The 16059-nt window shown below is 44.0% G+C and overlaps 1 protein-coding gene across 3 annotated transcripts in view; it reads right to left on the bottom strand.

The window, feature by feature from the left end:
• LOC141123119 (B-cell differentiation antigen CD72-like) overlaps nt 1–16059 on the bottom strand; it is a 148019-nt gene that overhangs the window by 102925 nt on the left and 29035 nt on the right. The window contains exon 1 of one of the 3 annotated variants that reach the window (XM_073612030.1): nt 1953–2091. The exons of the other annotated variants lie outside the window; for them this stretch is intronic. Within the exon in view, the coding sequence (XP_073468131.1) occupies nt 1953–2022 (70 nt within the window). The 5' untranslated portion in view covers nt 2023–2091. Of the gene's footprint in view, nt 1–1952; nt 2092–16059 lie in introns of those variants that run through there. 3 annotated transcript variants of the gene reach the window in all.

Raw genomic sequence — 16059 nt, 5'->3', positions numbered from 1 at the left:
GACTTTTTTTTCAATCTGAATTATGCAACTATCCAATGTTGATATGAAGTCCCCTTTTCCCCATGTCCATTAGTATTGAAATCCCCCCCCATGACAGTCAATTTGGCGTTGTCCTCACCTATCACATTCAATATGGACTTGCCTTCCCACCCCCATGGCTATTGATATGGAGTTGGCCCCTTCCACTCTTCAGGAAAGGCCTTTTACACGATTTTGGAGGATGTCTGTGGGAATTTGTGTCCATTTGTGAGGTCAGCTTCTGACGAGAAGACCTGGCTCATCATATGCACTCCAATTCATCCTAATGTTGTTCAGTGGGGATGGGGTCAGAACTCTATGCGGGACACTCAAGTTCCTTCACACCAAACTGGTCACACCATGTCTTTATGGAGCTGGCTTTGTACACGGGGGTACAGTCATGGTGGAACAGAAAAGGTTCTTCACCAAACTGTTACCACAAGGTTGGAAGAGCACAATTGTCTATAATGTCTTTGTATGATGGAGGATTACCCAGACCCTTCACTGGACTAACTCATAGGAGGTGGGTCCACATAGTTTATTGTATCAGATATCATCCTTTTTGGTGGCTAAGGGTAAAATAGCAGTGCGTTCCGATCTCCATTCAGTCAATGTGAGGAATAATATGGGAAGGTAAAGAAATGTGCATTTACCCACAAAGCCCAAAGGAGGGTTCAGTTTAAAACAGCAACTCATTCCAGGTGCATCAAACATCCAAAGTCATATGCCGCGTACACACGATCGGACTTTCTGACAACAAAACCGTGGAATTTTGTTCGAAGGTTGTTGGCTCAAACTTGTCTTGCACACACACGGCCACACAAACGTTGGCCAACAATTACGAAGTGACATGCAAGACGTACGGCGAGCCGGTAAAAAGGAAGTTCAATAGCCATGCGCCACCCTTTGGGCTCCTTCTGCTAATGTTGTGTTTGGTGAGCATTGATTCCGAGCATGCGTGTTTGTACTTTGGACTTTTGTGCGACGGACTTGTGTACACACGATCGGAAATTCTGACAACAAAATTTTCTTGGCGGAAAATTTGGGAACCTGCTCCCAAACATTTTTTGGCGGAAAGTCCGACAACAAATGTTCGCTGGAGCATACACACGGTCGGACTTTGCGCCAACAAGCTCATATCCAACATTTGTTGTCGGAAAATCCGATCGTGTGTACGGGGAATTACAGTTTATTTTCTTTAGAAAGCAACCACAGCTTGAGTAGGAAAGCCAGTCTCCTGCCACCGAGTCAGCCAGCCAGCTAGTGAAGAAGCAGTGGCCACTATAATTCTCCAATCAGCAAGTAGTATGAGCTTTTCTGATTGGAGATCTCAAACAGGGCTTGTTGGACCTCTGCAGAGAGACCCCTGCCTCCAAGGGTCCTTCTTTACATCATGCAGGCAGAGGGCAGACTGTTTTGCAAAGAAAATAAACTGTAAGGGCCCATTCACACTATTGTGTTGTGGTAATAAGAGGCAACGCAAGTTATCAGCGCACTTTCCCAATGGGTGAGCGGTTCAACACAGCGCAATGCACATGGCAGTATTCCGCAGAAAAAGCTTGGGGTGCATTGAGTAACCCCTTTCAAATGTATGGGCTGCCCTACTGGAATGCCCATTGGCGCCCTCAGTGAATGGGCCCTAAGACATTGAACACCTTTGGTTCTGATGCATCTGGGATGTATTTAGTTGATTTAATCAAAGGTTCATTTGACATTTAACAACCAATCATCTTCCAACATCCATCAGTTTACAGCTGTCAGTACAATCAATGGTGGTTCTCTGATTGGTTGGTCTGACATACTGAACTCAGCCCTTTGTTATCTTATTGGATAATCTGTGTTTGGGGTTTTCTACTGAACTCTAAAGGCAGAAACACATTATTAGATCAGATGACATAATAACAACACTAAATAAATATGAGATATAATATTACCGCCATGCTTGGCTTCCTTCAGCGCGATGTCACCAAATCGGAGGTCAGCGTAAGTGACGGAGTCGGTCATGTTGGTCCCATTTATCAGGACGAGAACTGAGGATGATTTACTGTATCAGAAGAGGAAGGAACTCAGATCTGTTATAATCAGAAGAGGGGAATCACGCTCTGCTGATAACAGACAGCGGTCACCACCCACCACCCACCGTGTGAAGGAACATTTTTTTTTTTAGGTAAAATCTTTTTTTTAACCACTTAAAGACAATTTTTGTTTACATTTAAAAATCAGCTTTTTTTTTCCCTAGAAAAAAAAAAAAAAAAAAAAAGGGAAACTCATTGAATGTGGAAAATGTTGCATTTCATTTGGAAATCGCGGTCCCGGAATCTGGAGGAAGAGGGGAGAGGCACAGAATCCAAGTTGCATGAGGTCCAGTGTGAAGTTTCCACAGTCAGTGATGATTTGGAGAGCCGTGTCATCTGCTGGTGTTGGTCCTCTAGCTTTATCAAGTCCAAAGTCAGAGCAGCCCTCTAGCAGGAAATTCTAGAGCACGTCATGCTTCCCTCTGCTGACCAGCTTTATGGAGATGCTGATTTATTTTTCCAGCAGGACTTGGCACCTGCCCACACTGCCAAAAGTACCAACACCTGGTCACATGATCGTGGGATCACTGTGCTTAATTGGCCAACAAACTGACCTGACCTAAAACCCCATAGAGAATCTGTGGGGTATTGTCAAGAGAAAGATGAGAGACACCAGACCCAACAATAGAGATGAGCTGAAGGTCGCTATCAAAGCAACCTGGGCTTCCATGACGTCTCAGCAGTGCCACAGGCTGATCACCTCCATGCCACGCCACATTGATGATGTAATTCATGCAAAAGGAACCCTGACCAAGTATTGAGTGCATACTATACTGTACATGGACAGACTTTTCACTAGTTTCTTTTTTTTATTGGTCTTATGGAATATTATAATTTTCTGAGATACTGAATTTTGGGGTGTCACTAGCTGTAAGCCATAATCATCCAAATTAAAGAAAGCAATTCTTGAAATACAGGCATACCCCACTTTTAAGTATGTAGCGCCGGTAGATTTTTATCTACCGCTGATAGGTAAATCTAGTGGGTCACTTATTATAAGAAGTTATATTTGCCTCTGTTCCAGCTTGGCTGACGTTGCGTGTAGTTCCACACTGCGCCGGTGGGTGTCGTTGTCACCATGGGCCAGTGTTGGAAAAGCAACGTGTTGAAGCGTATGAGTGGTCCTCTTTCCCGGGGATAACTCAGTGGAGGTGGGCCCAGAAGCCTGTCTGGGGCCTACCACAGCAGCAGAGGAATGGTCCTGAGCTGTCTATCCTGAGTGAAGGAGCTGGACAACCGAGGAGATCCCAGGGGAGGACCCATCATGGAAGGATCATGCAGAGTGCTGGTCTGGAGAGGGGCCTGGTGACTCGGTTGGAGGACGTATCCTGAAGTAGTTTTACTGCATAGTACTGCCGGGTTGGCTTAAAGGTTCAAGTACTGTGTCTGATATTCATCGCAAACCAATACATCCTGTGGCAGAGGATCGTACGGGTTTTATCCCAAACAAGTCTGTGGCAGAGACTTTTGTTCGTGCTACGTACTGGCTGCTAGGCAAGTGAGAGAGGTCTATCCAGGCGGCCGAAGATTGAATCCCACAAAGGGAGTGCATTCAACTACAAGTGTTCAATTACCAAGAATGTTCTGGAGAATACTAAGGAAAGGTATTTGAGCTTCCCTGCAGCTTTTCTTCTACCTCTTTCCTGCTACTCCCTTCATTGGTTCATTAAAGCATTGGAAAACCTCAAGTGTTTGGTGCTTATATCGTCCAGAGGTAAACTCAACGGAACCCTAGACCCGGTGCCGGTGAAACAGAGGTATCGAGAGTGAAGGTAACAAGCCCGCTTTAAACCAGCAGCTCCACCGAAAGTTATTGCTACAAGTACACAATGGAGTTTATTTACTCAAGCTAGAAAGTGCAAAATCAGGCTCACTTCTGCATAGAAACCAATGAGCTTGTAACCTCGGCTTGTTCAGTTAAGCTTTGGTAATAAAACCTGGAAGCTCATTGGTTTCTATGCAGAAGTGAGCCTGATTTTGCACTTTCTAGCTTTAGTAAATAAACCCCATTGTGTACTTAAAAGTGGGGTATGCCTGTATATCACTCTGTGTGTAACACATCTTTATAAAATATATGAATTTCACTATTTGAATTAAATTCCTGAAATAAATTAACTTTTTGATGACAAAAAAAATCCATACCAGACCCTTATCCGAGCACGCAACCTGGCAGGCCGCAGGAAAAGAGGGGGGGACGAGAGAACGCCCCCCCCCCCCTCCTGAACCGTACCAGGCCACATGCCTTCAACATTGGGAGGGTACTTTGGGGTAGCCCCCCAAAACACCTTGTCCCCATGTTGATGAGCACAAGGGCCTCATCCCCACAACCCTGGCTGGTGGTTGTGGGGGTCTGCAGGCGGGGGGCTTATCGGAATCTGGAAGCCCCCTTTAACAAGGGGACCCCCAGATCCCAGCCCCCCCCCTGTGTGAAATGGTAAGAACAGGTGGATGGGTCTTGGGGTTTGCAGCGTGCCTTGCCAACACAGGAAGAACTTGGCCAGGCACCTGATGAGTGCACAACCGCTTCCCGGTACCGGCACCCCTCTCTGATACAGATCCTCCTGTACCCCCCACACAGCCTTGCCACACTTGGTTTATTTTCACTGGCCTGCTCCCTTTCACTGATGCAATATTTGAGCCTGGCCAGAAGAGAAGACTGCTGTCCCTCCAGTTTGACCCAAGAGACAGCCCGTACTCTTTCCCAGTGGTAGGCTGTGTGGGGTTAATGCGGCAAGGAGGATGTCTAGGGTTTGGGTTGGACAGACAACACTAATGGAGGAGTACTGTCTAGGATGGACTTTTGTTAAATGTACCCAGAGCCCCCCCCCCCCCCCAACTTCTCTCCAACTCTTGTTCCTCTTTTTTTATCAATCATGTTCTTCAGTTTGACTTCAATCTCGTGTTTTTTGCTTTATAAAGTCTAAACCCTGACTACGATACATGATGTCCTGGATAAGCCTTTAGGCACTGTCAGTGGTGAAATGAGGAGCTTGTTCTTCAACAACATGCACATCACCTAAAAGAAATAATACACACCATGTATTATAAATATGCTGGCATACATCTATTACCTGAATCTGTGGTGTCAGACACTCACCTGCTGTGGTGATAATTTCCACCACCTCTCCTTCCTCCACATCCTCAGCTTGTGGTGTTCCCTGGTTCCCTTCTTCAGGAAGTGGGGGGTTCCTGGAGTCCTCAGATGTCTTTTCTCCCCTATGAGAATGAAACAAAAGGTATACTTAGCACACAGATATTTGAGGCCAGAAATAGTAATATGAAACATTGCTTGGAAGTGGGGTACAATTGTCTGTTTGGGCAGAGTTCCAAGTTGAAGACATGATTAATTCTCTTAACCAAGCTGGAATAATTGCCTTTTTTGGACAAGTTTCATACATGGAGACACCCCTAGTATCCACTGGAGCACCTGTGTGGGACACCCTAAAAAGTTTCTTCTGGTGTCCCACACTGTCACGAATTACACATGCCCACAGCGACTAGCTAACCGTGACGTGCGTTCCGTGACCGGGGTATATGAGGAACTAAGGGAATAAGGGGGAAATTTTACTGTGCATTTAAGACTGGCTGTGGTACTTTCACAGCCTACACTACCTTGGGCCACCACTAGAGGGGGACTCCACTCCAATCCAGTTAGCTGACCACACACAGGCAGATACGGATCTTACATACAATCTGGTGCACTCTAATGCCGCATACACACAAGCGGACTTTCCGGCATACTTGGTCCGGCGGACCAGAGTCCGCTGGACAATCCAATCGCATGTAGGCTTCGGCGGACTTTTTTTCCCCAAAAGTCCTCTGGACCTAGATTTGAAACATGGTTTAAATCTTTCCGTCAAACTCAATTCCTGACGGAAAGCCCGTTCATCTGTATGCTGGTCCGACGGAAAGCCCGTTCGTCTGTATGCTTGTCCGATGGACCAGATACGACACAAGGGCAGGGTATTGCAGCTCGCGCTCGCTGCAATAGGAAAAACAAATTTTCCTATTGTGGCGAGCGCGGGGCATACCAGGCCCTTAGGTCTGGTATGGATTTTAAAGGGAACCCCCTACGCCAAAAAAACGGTGTGGGGTTGCCCCTAGAATCCATACCAGACCCCGATCCGAGCATGCAGCCCGAAAGGGGGTGGGGACGAGCAAGCGCCCCCCCTCCTGAACCGTGCCAGGCCGCATGCCCTCAACATTGGGGGGTGGGTGCTTTGGGGGAGGGGGCGCCCTGCGGGGCCCCCCCACCACAAAGCACCTTGTCCCCATGTTGATGAGGACAAGGGACTCTTCCCGACAACCCTGGCCGTTGGTTGTCGGGGTCTGCGGGCAGGGGGCTTATCGGAATCTGGGAGCCTCCTATAATAAGAGTACAAAATATTTTACAGCGCACACATACAAGAATGACATTTCCTGCAGGGCTAGTTAAAAACACCTGAACATATTCCAAAAATACTGGGGTTTGGTCACACTATATGGTCATATAGTGCTAAGCCCACTTACTGTGACAAAGTACCCCGAATTAGTGGGTCCTACTCTAGTAATAGAATGGAAGATCCTTTGTCTCAACCATGGGAGCTGAACTCCTCTGTGTGGGAGAACTGAAGGGGATACATCCTAACACTGGTGGCCGCTAATTAAGAGGTAATGAGGAGGGGGAGGGGTGCTCCAGCCCAAAAGACCTGGTCAGGGCCTATTACAATATACAAGAACATATTTGGGGGGCACACCATACAATGCGTTTAAATTCAAGATGGTGCTGTTATTCTTGTATGTGTGCGCTGTAAAATATTTTGTACTGTTTGTAGGTCTTATAGTAGCACCATCTTGAATTTAAACGCATTGTATGGTGTGACCCCCAAATATGTTCTTGTATATTGTAATTTGCCAGCGGAGGCCCGGACTTCTGGGCTTCTTGGCTTCTTCTCTTCTTCTCTTCTTCCGATGTTGACACAACGGTTTCTCTGGCTGTAATGCTCTCTGAGCGCTCCGCTGTGACTTATATAGGCGGAGACCCTGCCCCCTTATGCCGTCACAGTCCCTGGGCATGCTGGGACTGTGACGGCATAAGGGGGCGTGGTCAACGACGGAGCGGCAAAAGAGCGGCATGAAGACAGTGAAGGAGCCGGCAGAAGAACTGGAACACCGGGAGAAGAGGCCAGAGAGAGCGGAGAAGAACCAACTGGACGCCGGGAGAAGAGGAACCGGAGGGACCCCTGAAGTCGGAAGAAGACTCCCGAAGCTGGAAGAAGACCCCCCGGAGCTGTCTAATAAATTACTTTAAAAACCTGTGTAGTGTGTTTTATTATTGACACTTCTGGGGATCTGGGGGCCCTTTTATTATAGGGGGCTCCCCGATTCCGATAAGCCCCCCGCCCGCAGACCCGGACAACCAACGGCCAGGGTTGTCTGGAAGATGCCCTTGTCCTCATCAACATGAGGACAAGGTGCTTTGTGGTGGGGGGGCCCCGCAGGGCGCCCCCTCCCCCAAAGCACCCACCCCCCCATGTTGAGGGCATGCGGCCTGCCACGGTTCAGGAGGGGGGGTGCGCTCGTCCCTAACCCCTTTACTGACCGGCCGGGCTGCATGCTCGGATCTGGGTCTGGTATGGATTCTAGGGGAGACCCCATGCCATTTTTGCGTCGTAGGGGGTTCCCCTTAAAATCCATACCAGACTTAAGGGCCTGGTATGCCCCGCGACGGGGCTTGCAAAGGTGTCAATCTCGACAATAAAAGCGGTGAGATTGACTTCCTTTTCTAGTCCCATCGTACCTGAGTCACGTTCAAAATGAACGGACTTGTCCGTGTGTGGGCAAGTCCGTTCATTCTGAAAGTCTGCCGTAACTCCGGCGAAAGTCCGTCGGAAAGATGGGCAGACCTAGCCTGCCTGAAAGTCCGGTCATGTCTGGTCGTGTGTAGGCAAGTGCGTCCGTTCAGGTAGTCCGCCAGAAAGTCCGTCGGACCAAGTCTGCTGGAAAGTCCGCTCGTGTGTACGAGGAATAAGGGTTGAGGAGCAATCTAGCAATTACTACACACTTCTAGGGTTCCTCCAGCTATCCTGCAAGCTTGAACCCCTGTGTTAATTACTCTTCCCACTGTCTCCACACCCACACACCAGACACACAATAAACGATAGCCTGCCACCACCCAACAGTTTGTCCGCAGACTGGTCTGCTGAGCCACCACACTTATCTGTTAGCTTACAATCTGCATGCAATCTGCCAACACACAGTGCAATTGCATACCGATTGGCACATAACTTAAACCGAGTACTTAGGCACTAAAATACACCAACCTCTCCAGAGATATGAGTCCTAGCTTAGTACACAGATGTCACTTATTAATTTTATCATTTAATATCCTGAAAGTGGGCAGTGCATCAAAGATATACAAAGAAAAAGGAGTTACTAAAAAAGATACAAAAAATACAGAAAGACACACAATTGGCAATTTGCTATGAAAATAAAAAGGGATAAAAACGGAAATAAACTTTACCGAAGTCTATCTGTTAGTAGAAGCATACTGGAACATGTGGGAACTCCCCAGTTTCGAACTGGCTTCGTGGAAGAACAATGTCCATAGCTCAAGCTACCCAATTTATTGAAATATGGATGTGGGCTGGATTTTAGCCCTTGGCCAATCAACCCTGGGGGGTATCCCTGTCTCAGCCCACAGAACGTTTTGTGTTCTGAAATGACCAGAGTCAAATTGGCCCAGAACGGCGCTGATTGCTGGGTCATGGATAGGATTTCCGATACCAGCGCATCAGTCCGATCGGAACAGTACCAATCTCCGCCTGCCTGCCATAATCAGGCGCCATATACAGATTTTGTGTGGTTCTCCAGGATTCCACACCTGCTAAACATACAGAGTTACATGTACACATAACCCATCAGGTGTACGATCAAAAGGAATTATTTTCATCTCCCTGGCGCTAATATTTGAGCTTTTATGAGAGATAAAATAGGTTCCTTAAATCTGTTGGTATTAATAAAGTTTACAGACTGGCAGGAGCCTTGCGAATGCCCCCTGCAGATCAATGTAGCCAAAATGACTAGCAGTTTTCTTTGAAGCCTCAGGATGGTGGCAATCTATGTTTACTCGAATGGAAACTTTTATTGGCATCTAAGTGTCACTTCGATCCTAAAAAACTGGCTCTGTCCTTTTCAAATGCTAATGAAAGAACATATGTGCATGACTGACATAGAATACTATATTTTTAATAACCCAGAATTAAACTACAGCTACAATTACACTACTTCTACAGATCACACCACATCTTGTTAGGGCAAAACCATCCTACGCTTACATTTTCATCACACACACTAGGGTTCCAGGGTCCGGATGTGTAAACAGCTGCTGACAGTCCTCTCCTTATATTACACTGAATCAAGTTTGCAATTCCTTCTAGTTTAAAAGACATCTAGACAACAATGTCCTAAACTTCTTTTAATACAAATTATTATGACCAAATGTAGTTAACGCTGTATCTGGCAAAATCATCATATTTAGTTGGCAAAAGACCAATGTTTACTACGACCAATTACTGTGCCCATGAACATGAAAGTTGCCATTTTAAACTGTCCAATAGTAAAGAAAAGCACATGGAGCAGCATGCAAGTAATAATAATAATTGTAACACACGACAACTACTTACTTTTTAGAAGCACTTTCTTGATCCTTCTATACTGATCCTGCTCCTTCAGTTTCAGGTCTGACCAGCGTTTCCTCAGTTGCTCCTTGGATCGTCATACCCCAAAATTCCTGTGCAGACTCTTCACAACTTTAGTCATGATCTTGGCCTTTCTCTGATTAGGGTTGGTGTACGGTCCATACTTCCCATCATAGTCGGTCCTCTTCAATATGTCGACCATCTCCACCATCTCTACAAAGGCCATATTTGAGGCCTTAAATCTCCTCCTCCTGGATCGGGACGTTTCTTGCTCCGGGCTTTCCTCCTCGTTACTGCTATTACACACCTGCTGTGTCTCCGCCATGTCGTCTCCCACTGCGCGCCGAAAGAGAAGGGGCGGGGAATATTCTAGAAAGAACGTCAGGGCGGGCGAGGTTCACGTATGCGTAGTGTATATAATGCTAACGCGCATGTGTCGTGCGTACATTCTGTGTGTGGAAGAAGGGGGGATGGAAGCGACGAACGTAATAACGAAGGTAACATTTAAACTTGGGACTTGAGTGGCCTATACTGAGTCTAGATTGAGGCCTATATTGGGATAAGATTAGGAGAGTTTAGCCTGACATTAGTGTTTTTGAATTTTGTTTGGTCTTGCAGCAAAAATGAAACAATTTAAAGACCCGGAATTCATGGGCCATTTCATTGATAAATATAGGGATATGCGCAATTTGTGGGAGGTGAAAAACCCCTTATATAGAAATAAACCAGCTAGGAAGGCATCGCTGGAGAAACTGCTGGAATTTGTGAAGACGCAGGTCCCCAACGCAGACATTGACTTTGTGGAGAGGAAAATTGGTAGCTTGAGAAGCACTTATAGGAAGGAGCTTTAGAAGGTCCAGAAGTCTATTAGGTCAGGAGCAGCAGCAGAAGATGTGTATGTACCCAGTCTGTGGTACTACAACAAGATGCGGTTTCTGTAAGACCAGATGGAAGCCAGGGAATCACTTCCGGCCCCCCTTCCATCCACCCTTCCCTCAACCCCAGCTGAGGCTTCCGAGGACCAACCTGGGCATTCCATCCAGGAATAAATTGAGGAGCCCAGCTGGAGCCAGGAATATTATTTTTAAACATTTTTTTTTTAAATTAGTGTTGTTAACTAGATGTTATTGTTGCTAACAAATGAATGATTTACCAAAAAGTGTTTTACATATCAATAGACAATAGGGTCCAAAAATGATTCGGACAAGAATGAAAACTGCTGGGGTCAGAATGATAGTCTTTTATATTTATTAACATTCAATGAGCTGAAAATTGTGTGTGATTGATGAACCAAGAACTAAAACTATGTCCCTTTTTCATACACAGGAAGACCTCAGCCAGGACGAGGCTCTGGAATGTGGCACAGGAGGAGGCGGTGGTAAGTGTCAGCCAGGAGGTGGCCAGGCCCATCCTCACCCAATTCCCAGGTCCCTCCCCTCTGCCTTCCAACCAAAAGGCCCAGGAAGGGGAGGAACATGGAGGAGGCAGCACTTGTCCTCATTAAGGAGGCTAATGATGCCCTGAAAGCCCCCCTCGACGCTGGAGAGGCCTATGGCTACTATCTAGCCTCAAATATGCACAAAATGGAGGAGGGCCAACGCCTTAACTGTAAAAATATTTTTTTTGAGGCCATTCACAAGGGGTTGAGGGGGCAAATGACCGATGATGTCCACTTATGTACACTCGCCCATCCTCCTCCTCCTGCCACAAGTCCACCTCCAGAGCCTCAGCCTGCAGGGAAGGCTGCAGGAAAGGCTGCAGGGAAGCATGGAGGGAAGGTAGCACGGAAGAGAAGAAAGTGATGACCTGGGTTCAGTCTGGTCTGACAGAACACGCAGCCTGTTGTAGTACCACAGCCTGGGGACATACATGTCATCTGCTGCTGTTCCTGATCTCTGAGAGTCCTGGACCAGATTGTGCTCCCTTCTATATGGACTTCTCAAGCTACCAATTTTTTTATCCACAGAGTTGATGTCTGCCCTGGAGGCCAAAGGCTTTGCAAATTCCAGCCATTTCTCCAGCGTTGCCTTCCTCTTTATTTTGTTATTATGAGCCAGAATAAATGGCGTTTTTTGGTTATAAAAATACTTGCCTATGTGTGTTTTTATTCAAATAGGACAGTTTTTTTGTGAATAGGCAGGTACATTTCAAAAATAGAATGTCTAATTAACAAGGGACACCAACACCAACCTCCTTGAGGTTTACAAATACAAGATAATAATAGTGTTGTGGAAACATACAAAAAAAAAAATATAGAGATGACTATAAAATAATTAAAAAAAAAAACAGGAGATCTTAATAATTAAAAAAAATGACTAGAAAAAAAAATAAAAACATTATTATGGAGATCTGGCTTTAAAAACAAAAAGATTATTCATGAGATCACAAGAAAAAATAAAGAAAGAAGTTTGTGAGAAGTCTGTGTGAATATGAGCAGCAAAACAACTTCATTCTTCTAACATTATAAAGAAGAAGAGAAAGCGCTGTATTGAAAGATTTAAAAATTTGCAGTGTGATGTGCTATCTCCATTCCGAACGTTCGTTTTACCAGACTGAGCGGCTCCGTCTCGTACTTGATTCTGAGCATGCGTGTTTTTTTGCGCGTCGGAATTGCATACACACAAACGGAATTTCCGATAGAAACTTTTTCCGTTGGAAAAATTGAGAACATGCTCTCAATCTTTTGCTGGCGGAAATTTGGATGGAGCATACACACAGTCGCATTTTCCGACCAAAAGCTCACATCACTCTTTTGCTGCAAAAGACTTGAGACCGGGGCGGAGGTTCACCTTCCAGCAGGACAACGACCCTAAACATACAGCCAGAGCTACAATGGAATGGTTTAGATCAAAGCATATTCATGTGTTAGAATGGCCCAGTCACAGTCAAGACCTAAATCACATTGAGAATCTGTGGCAAGACTTGAAAATTGCTGTTCACAGACGCTCTCCATCCAATCTGACAGAGCTTGAGATATTTTGCAAAGAAGAATGGGCAAAAATGTCCCTCTCTAGATGTGCAAAGCTGGTAGAGACATCCCCAAAAAGACTTGCAGAGAAATGGGGTTCTACAAAGTATTGACTCCGGGGGGCGCCATACAAATGCCCCCCACACTTTTCACCTATTTATTTGTATCATTTATCATTTTTCCTTCCTCTTCACAATTATGAGCCACTTTATGTTGGTCTATCACATAAAATCCCAATAAAATACATTTAAGTTTTTGTTTGTAACATGAGAAAATGTGGAGAATTTCAAGGGGTATGAATACTTTTTTCAAGGCACTGTATATAGGCATAGAACTTCATATTCAAACCAAAGGCAAAACTATGCAACTATGAAATAGATTAAGGACCACAAAAATCCCAACTGATAGCTATATAATCTCAATGTAAACAAAAGATAATAGGTAAAAAATCTCTACCAATTTTTTAACGTAATCAACATCTTATACCAAATCAAAACAAATGAATGGAACTCCATCTAATGGTCATAAACCATACAATTGGGGAGACACAGAACAATAATAGTGATGAAAAACAAAATATAATAATAATTCTTCTTCTTCCTTTTATTATTATTATTATTATTATTATTATTATTATTTATATTAATATTATTATTTATATGGTAATAATTATGTACAGTAAATGTTTATAATAATTTAGCAATTTTAGTTAATATTTTTTTTTTTATATGTTATGAGACCAAACCCCCAAAAGGCTTATGAGGTAGCAGTAAACAGTCAATGTATACCCATAGTCGTTAATTCAATATTATATTATTATTATTACTATTATTATTATTATTATTATTATTATTATTGTTATTATTATTATTATTATTAAATATTATTATTATTATTATTATCAGTATTATTTATATTAATATTATTATTTATATAGTAATAATTATGTACAGTATATGTTTATAATAATTTAGCAATTTCATTAATAATTTTTTTAATATGATATGAGACCAAACCCCTAAAAGGCTTATGAAGTAGCAGTAAACAGTCAATGTATACCCATAGTCATTAATTCAATCTTTTTTTTTATTATTATTATTATTATTATTATTATTATTGATAAATATCAAAAAAAACATACATTTTGAACATTTACATTTCATCTATGGACTATAAAATTAAAAAAAATAAACACTTAAAATTCCCCAGACACACTTGACACTGGCTTCTAAAGAAAACAAAAAAAATATCAGGCAAAAAAACAAAAAAAAGTATATAAACACTCCATAATAATCTCTGTGTTTCAAGGACTGACATATTCTGAATAAATACCCCAAATCCATTCACTGTCTTCAACAGCATATCCAGTCACCCGAATTGTATATTATACAATGGCGCCTCCTCCCTGATGCTAATCATCAAACTTGAGTCCTCTGCGCATGAAATCCCAAGCGAGATAAAGAAAAAAAATGATAAAAACCCGGGTATATAATTTCATATTGGAATTGTAAGGTTCCTGTACACAGAGATCTATTTAGTTGAATGCTCTCTGATTCAGGTGTACAGCAATTTAAATCTCCCGTTTATTAATTATTTATGTTGTGATCCTGGCCTGTGATTTATTTCACTTGAGGAATTCTTTCTTTGTTGTAACAAGTAGATATTCAGAAGAAGATTAAAATATAAACATGAAAAAGATACCATGAGAAATACAATTGTGTAGATTTTAGATACGTTATTGGACATACTTTGGATAAGGACACTATAAACTACAAAGTAACACCCACTATGTCATGCTAATCATTTTACCCTTTCTGCTATATCATTAAGGCCTTTATGCACACGAGACCACGGTGCAAACTCTGCTGAACACATGTTTTTAAAAGCTGAAACCGGCGTTTAGAAACGCCCATTTTGCTGCGTTTGCATGCCGCGTTTAGCCGCGTTTGCGTCTAGAAGCATCTGCAGAGCAGAGAATGACATTTTGCGACCCAAATCCCCATATCTCAGGGCCACTTGATGCTAGGAACCCCAAATCTGGTGTTCTGACACTATAACATATTCAAATTTGGGGTTCCTGGAACCAAGTGGCCCAGAGATATGGGGCCCCAAAGTCGGGTCACAAAATGTCATTCTCTGCTGCAGAAAAGTGCTTGATATTTTGCGACCCGAATTTGGGGCCCTATATCTCGGGGCCACTTGGTGCTAGAAACCCCATATCTAGTGTGCTAACACAGTTGGACTATCACTATAACATATCCAAATTTGGGGTTCCTAGCACCAAGTGGCCCCCGAGATATGGGGCCACGAATTTGGGTCACAAAATGTCATTCTCTGCTGCAGAAAAGTGCTTGATATTTTGCGACCCGAATTTGGGGCCCTATATCTCGGGGCCACTTGGTGCTAGGAACCCCAAATCTGGTTTTCTAACACAGTTGGACTAACACTATAACATATCCAAATTTGGGGTTCCTAGCACCAAGTGGCCCCGAGATATGGGGCCCCAAAGTCAGGTCGCAAAATGTCAAGCACTTTTCTGCAGCAGAGAATGACATTTTGTGACCCGACTTTGGGGCCCCATATTTTGGGGGCCACTTTGTGCTAGGAACCCCAAATTTGGATATGTTATAGTGTTAGTCCAACTGTGTTAGCACACTTGGTGCTAGGAACCCCAAATCTGGTTTTCTAACACAGTTGGACTAACACTATAACATATCCAAATTTGGGGTTCCCATCACCAAGTGACCCCGAGATATAGGGCCCCAAAGTCAGGTCGCAAAATGTCAAGCACTTTTCTGCAGCAGAGAATGACATTTTGTGACCCGAATTTGGGGCCCCATATCTTGGGGCCACTTAGTGCTAGGAACCTCAAATTTGGATATGGTGTAGCGCTAGTTCCATTGTGTTTGGCATTCTAAATTTGGGGTTCCTAGCACCAAGTGACCCCAGAAATATGGGGCCCCCAAATTCGGGTTGTAAAAAACACTTATAAACGCAAACGCGGCTAAACGCGGTACCGGCGTTTAGCCATGTTTAGCCGCGTTTGGCGTCTGAACCCATTTTTTTGCTTCTGGAAAAAGGAGGTTAAACGCAACTGCCTAAAAACGCCAAAAAACTAGACTGTGTACATAGACACATAGGACAACATTGAATGGGTCAGGGGCAGTTGAAAAAAGTGTCCAACTGCCCTCTGAACGTGAGTTTAACAGCGTCTTGTGTGCATGAGGCCTAAGAAAAAGAGGAAATTACAACCAGAATAATGGAGAATTATGGGAAAAAGGAAAAGGTGAAAGAAAAAAGGAAAGAAATGGAAAGGTGA

Source organism: Aquarana catesbeiana, linkage group LG01 (genome assembly GCF_042186555.1).
Source record: "Aquarana catesbeiana isolate 2022-GZ linkage group LG01, ASM4218655v1, whole genome shotgun sequence".
NCBI lineage: Eukaryota > Metazoa > Chordata > Amphibia > Anura > Ranidae > Aquarana > Aquarana catesbeiana.
This window is presented reverse-complemented; position numbering and strand designations above follow the sequence as displayed.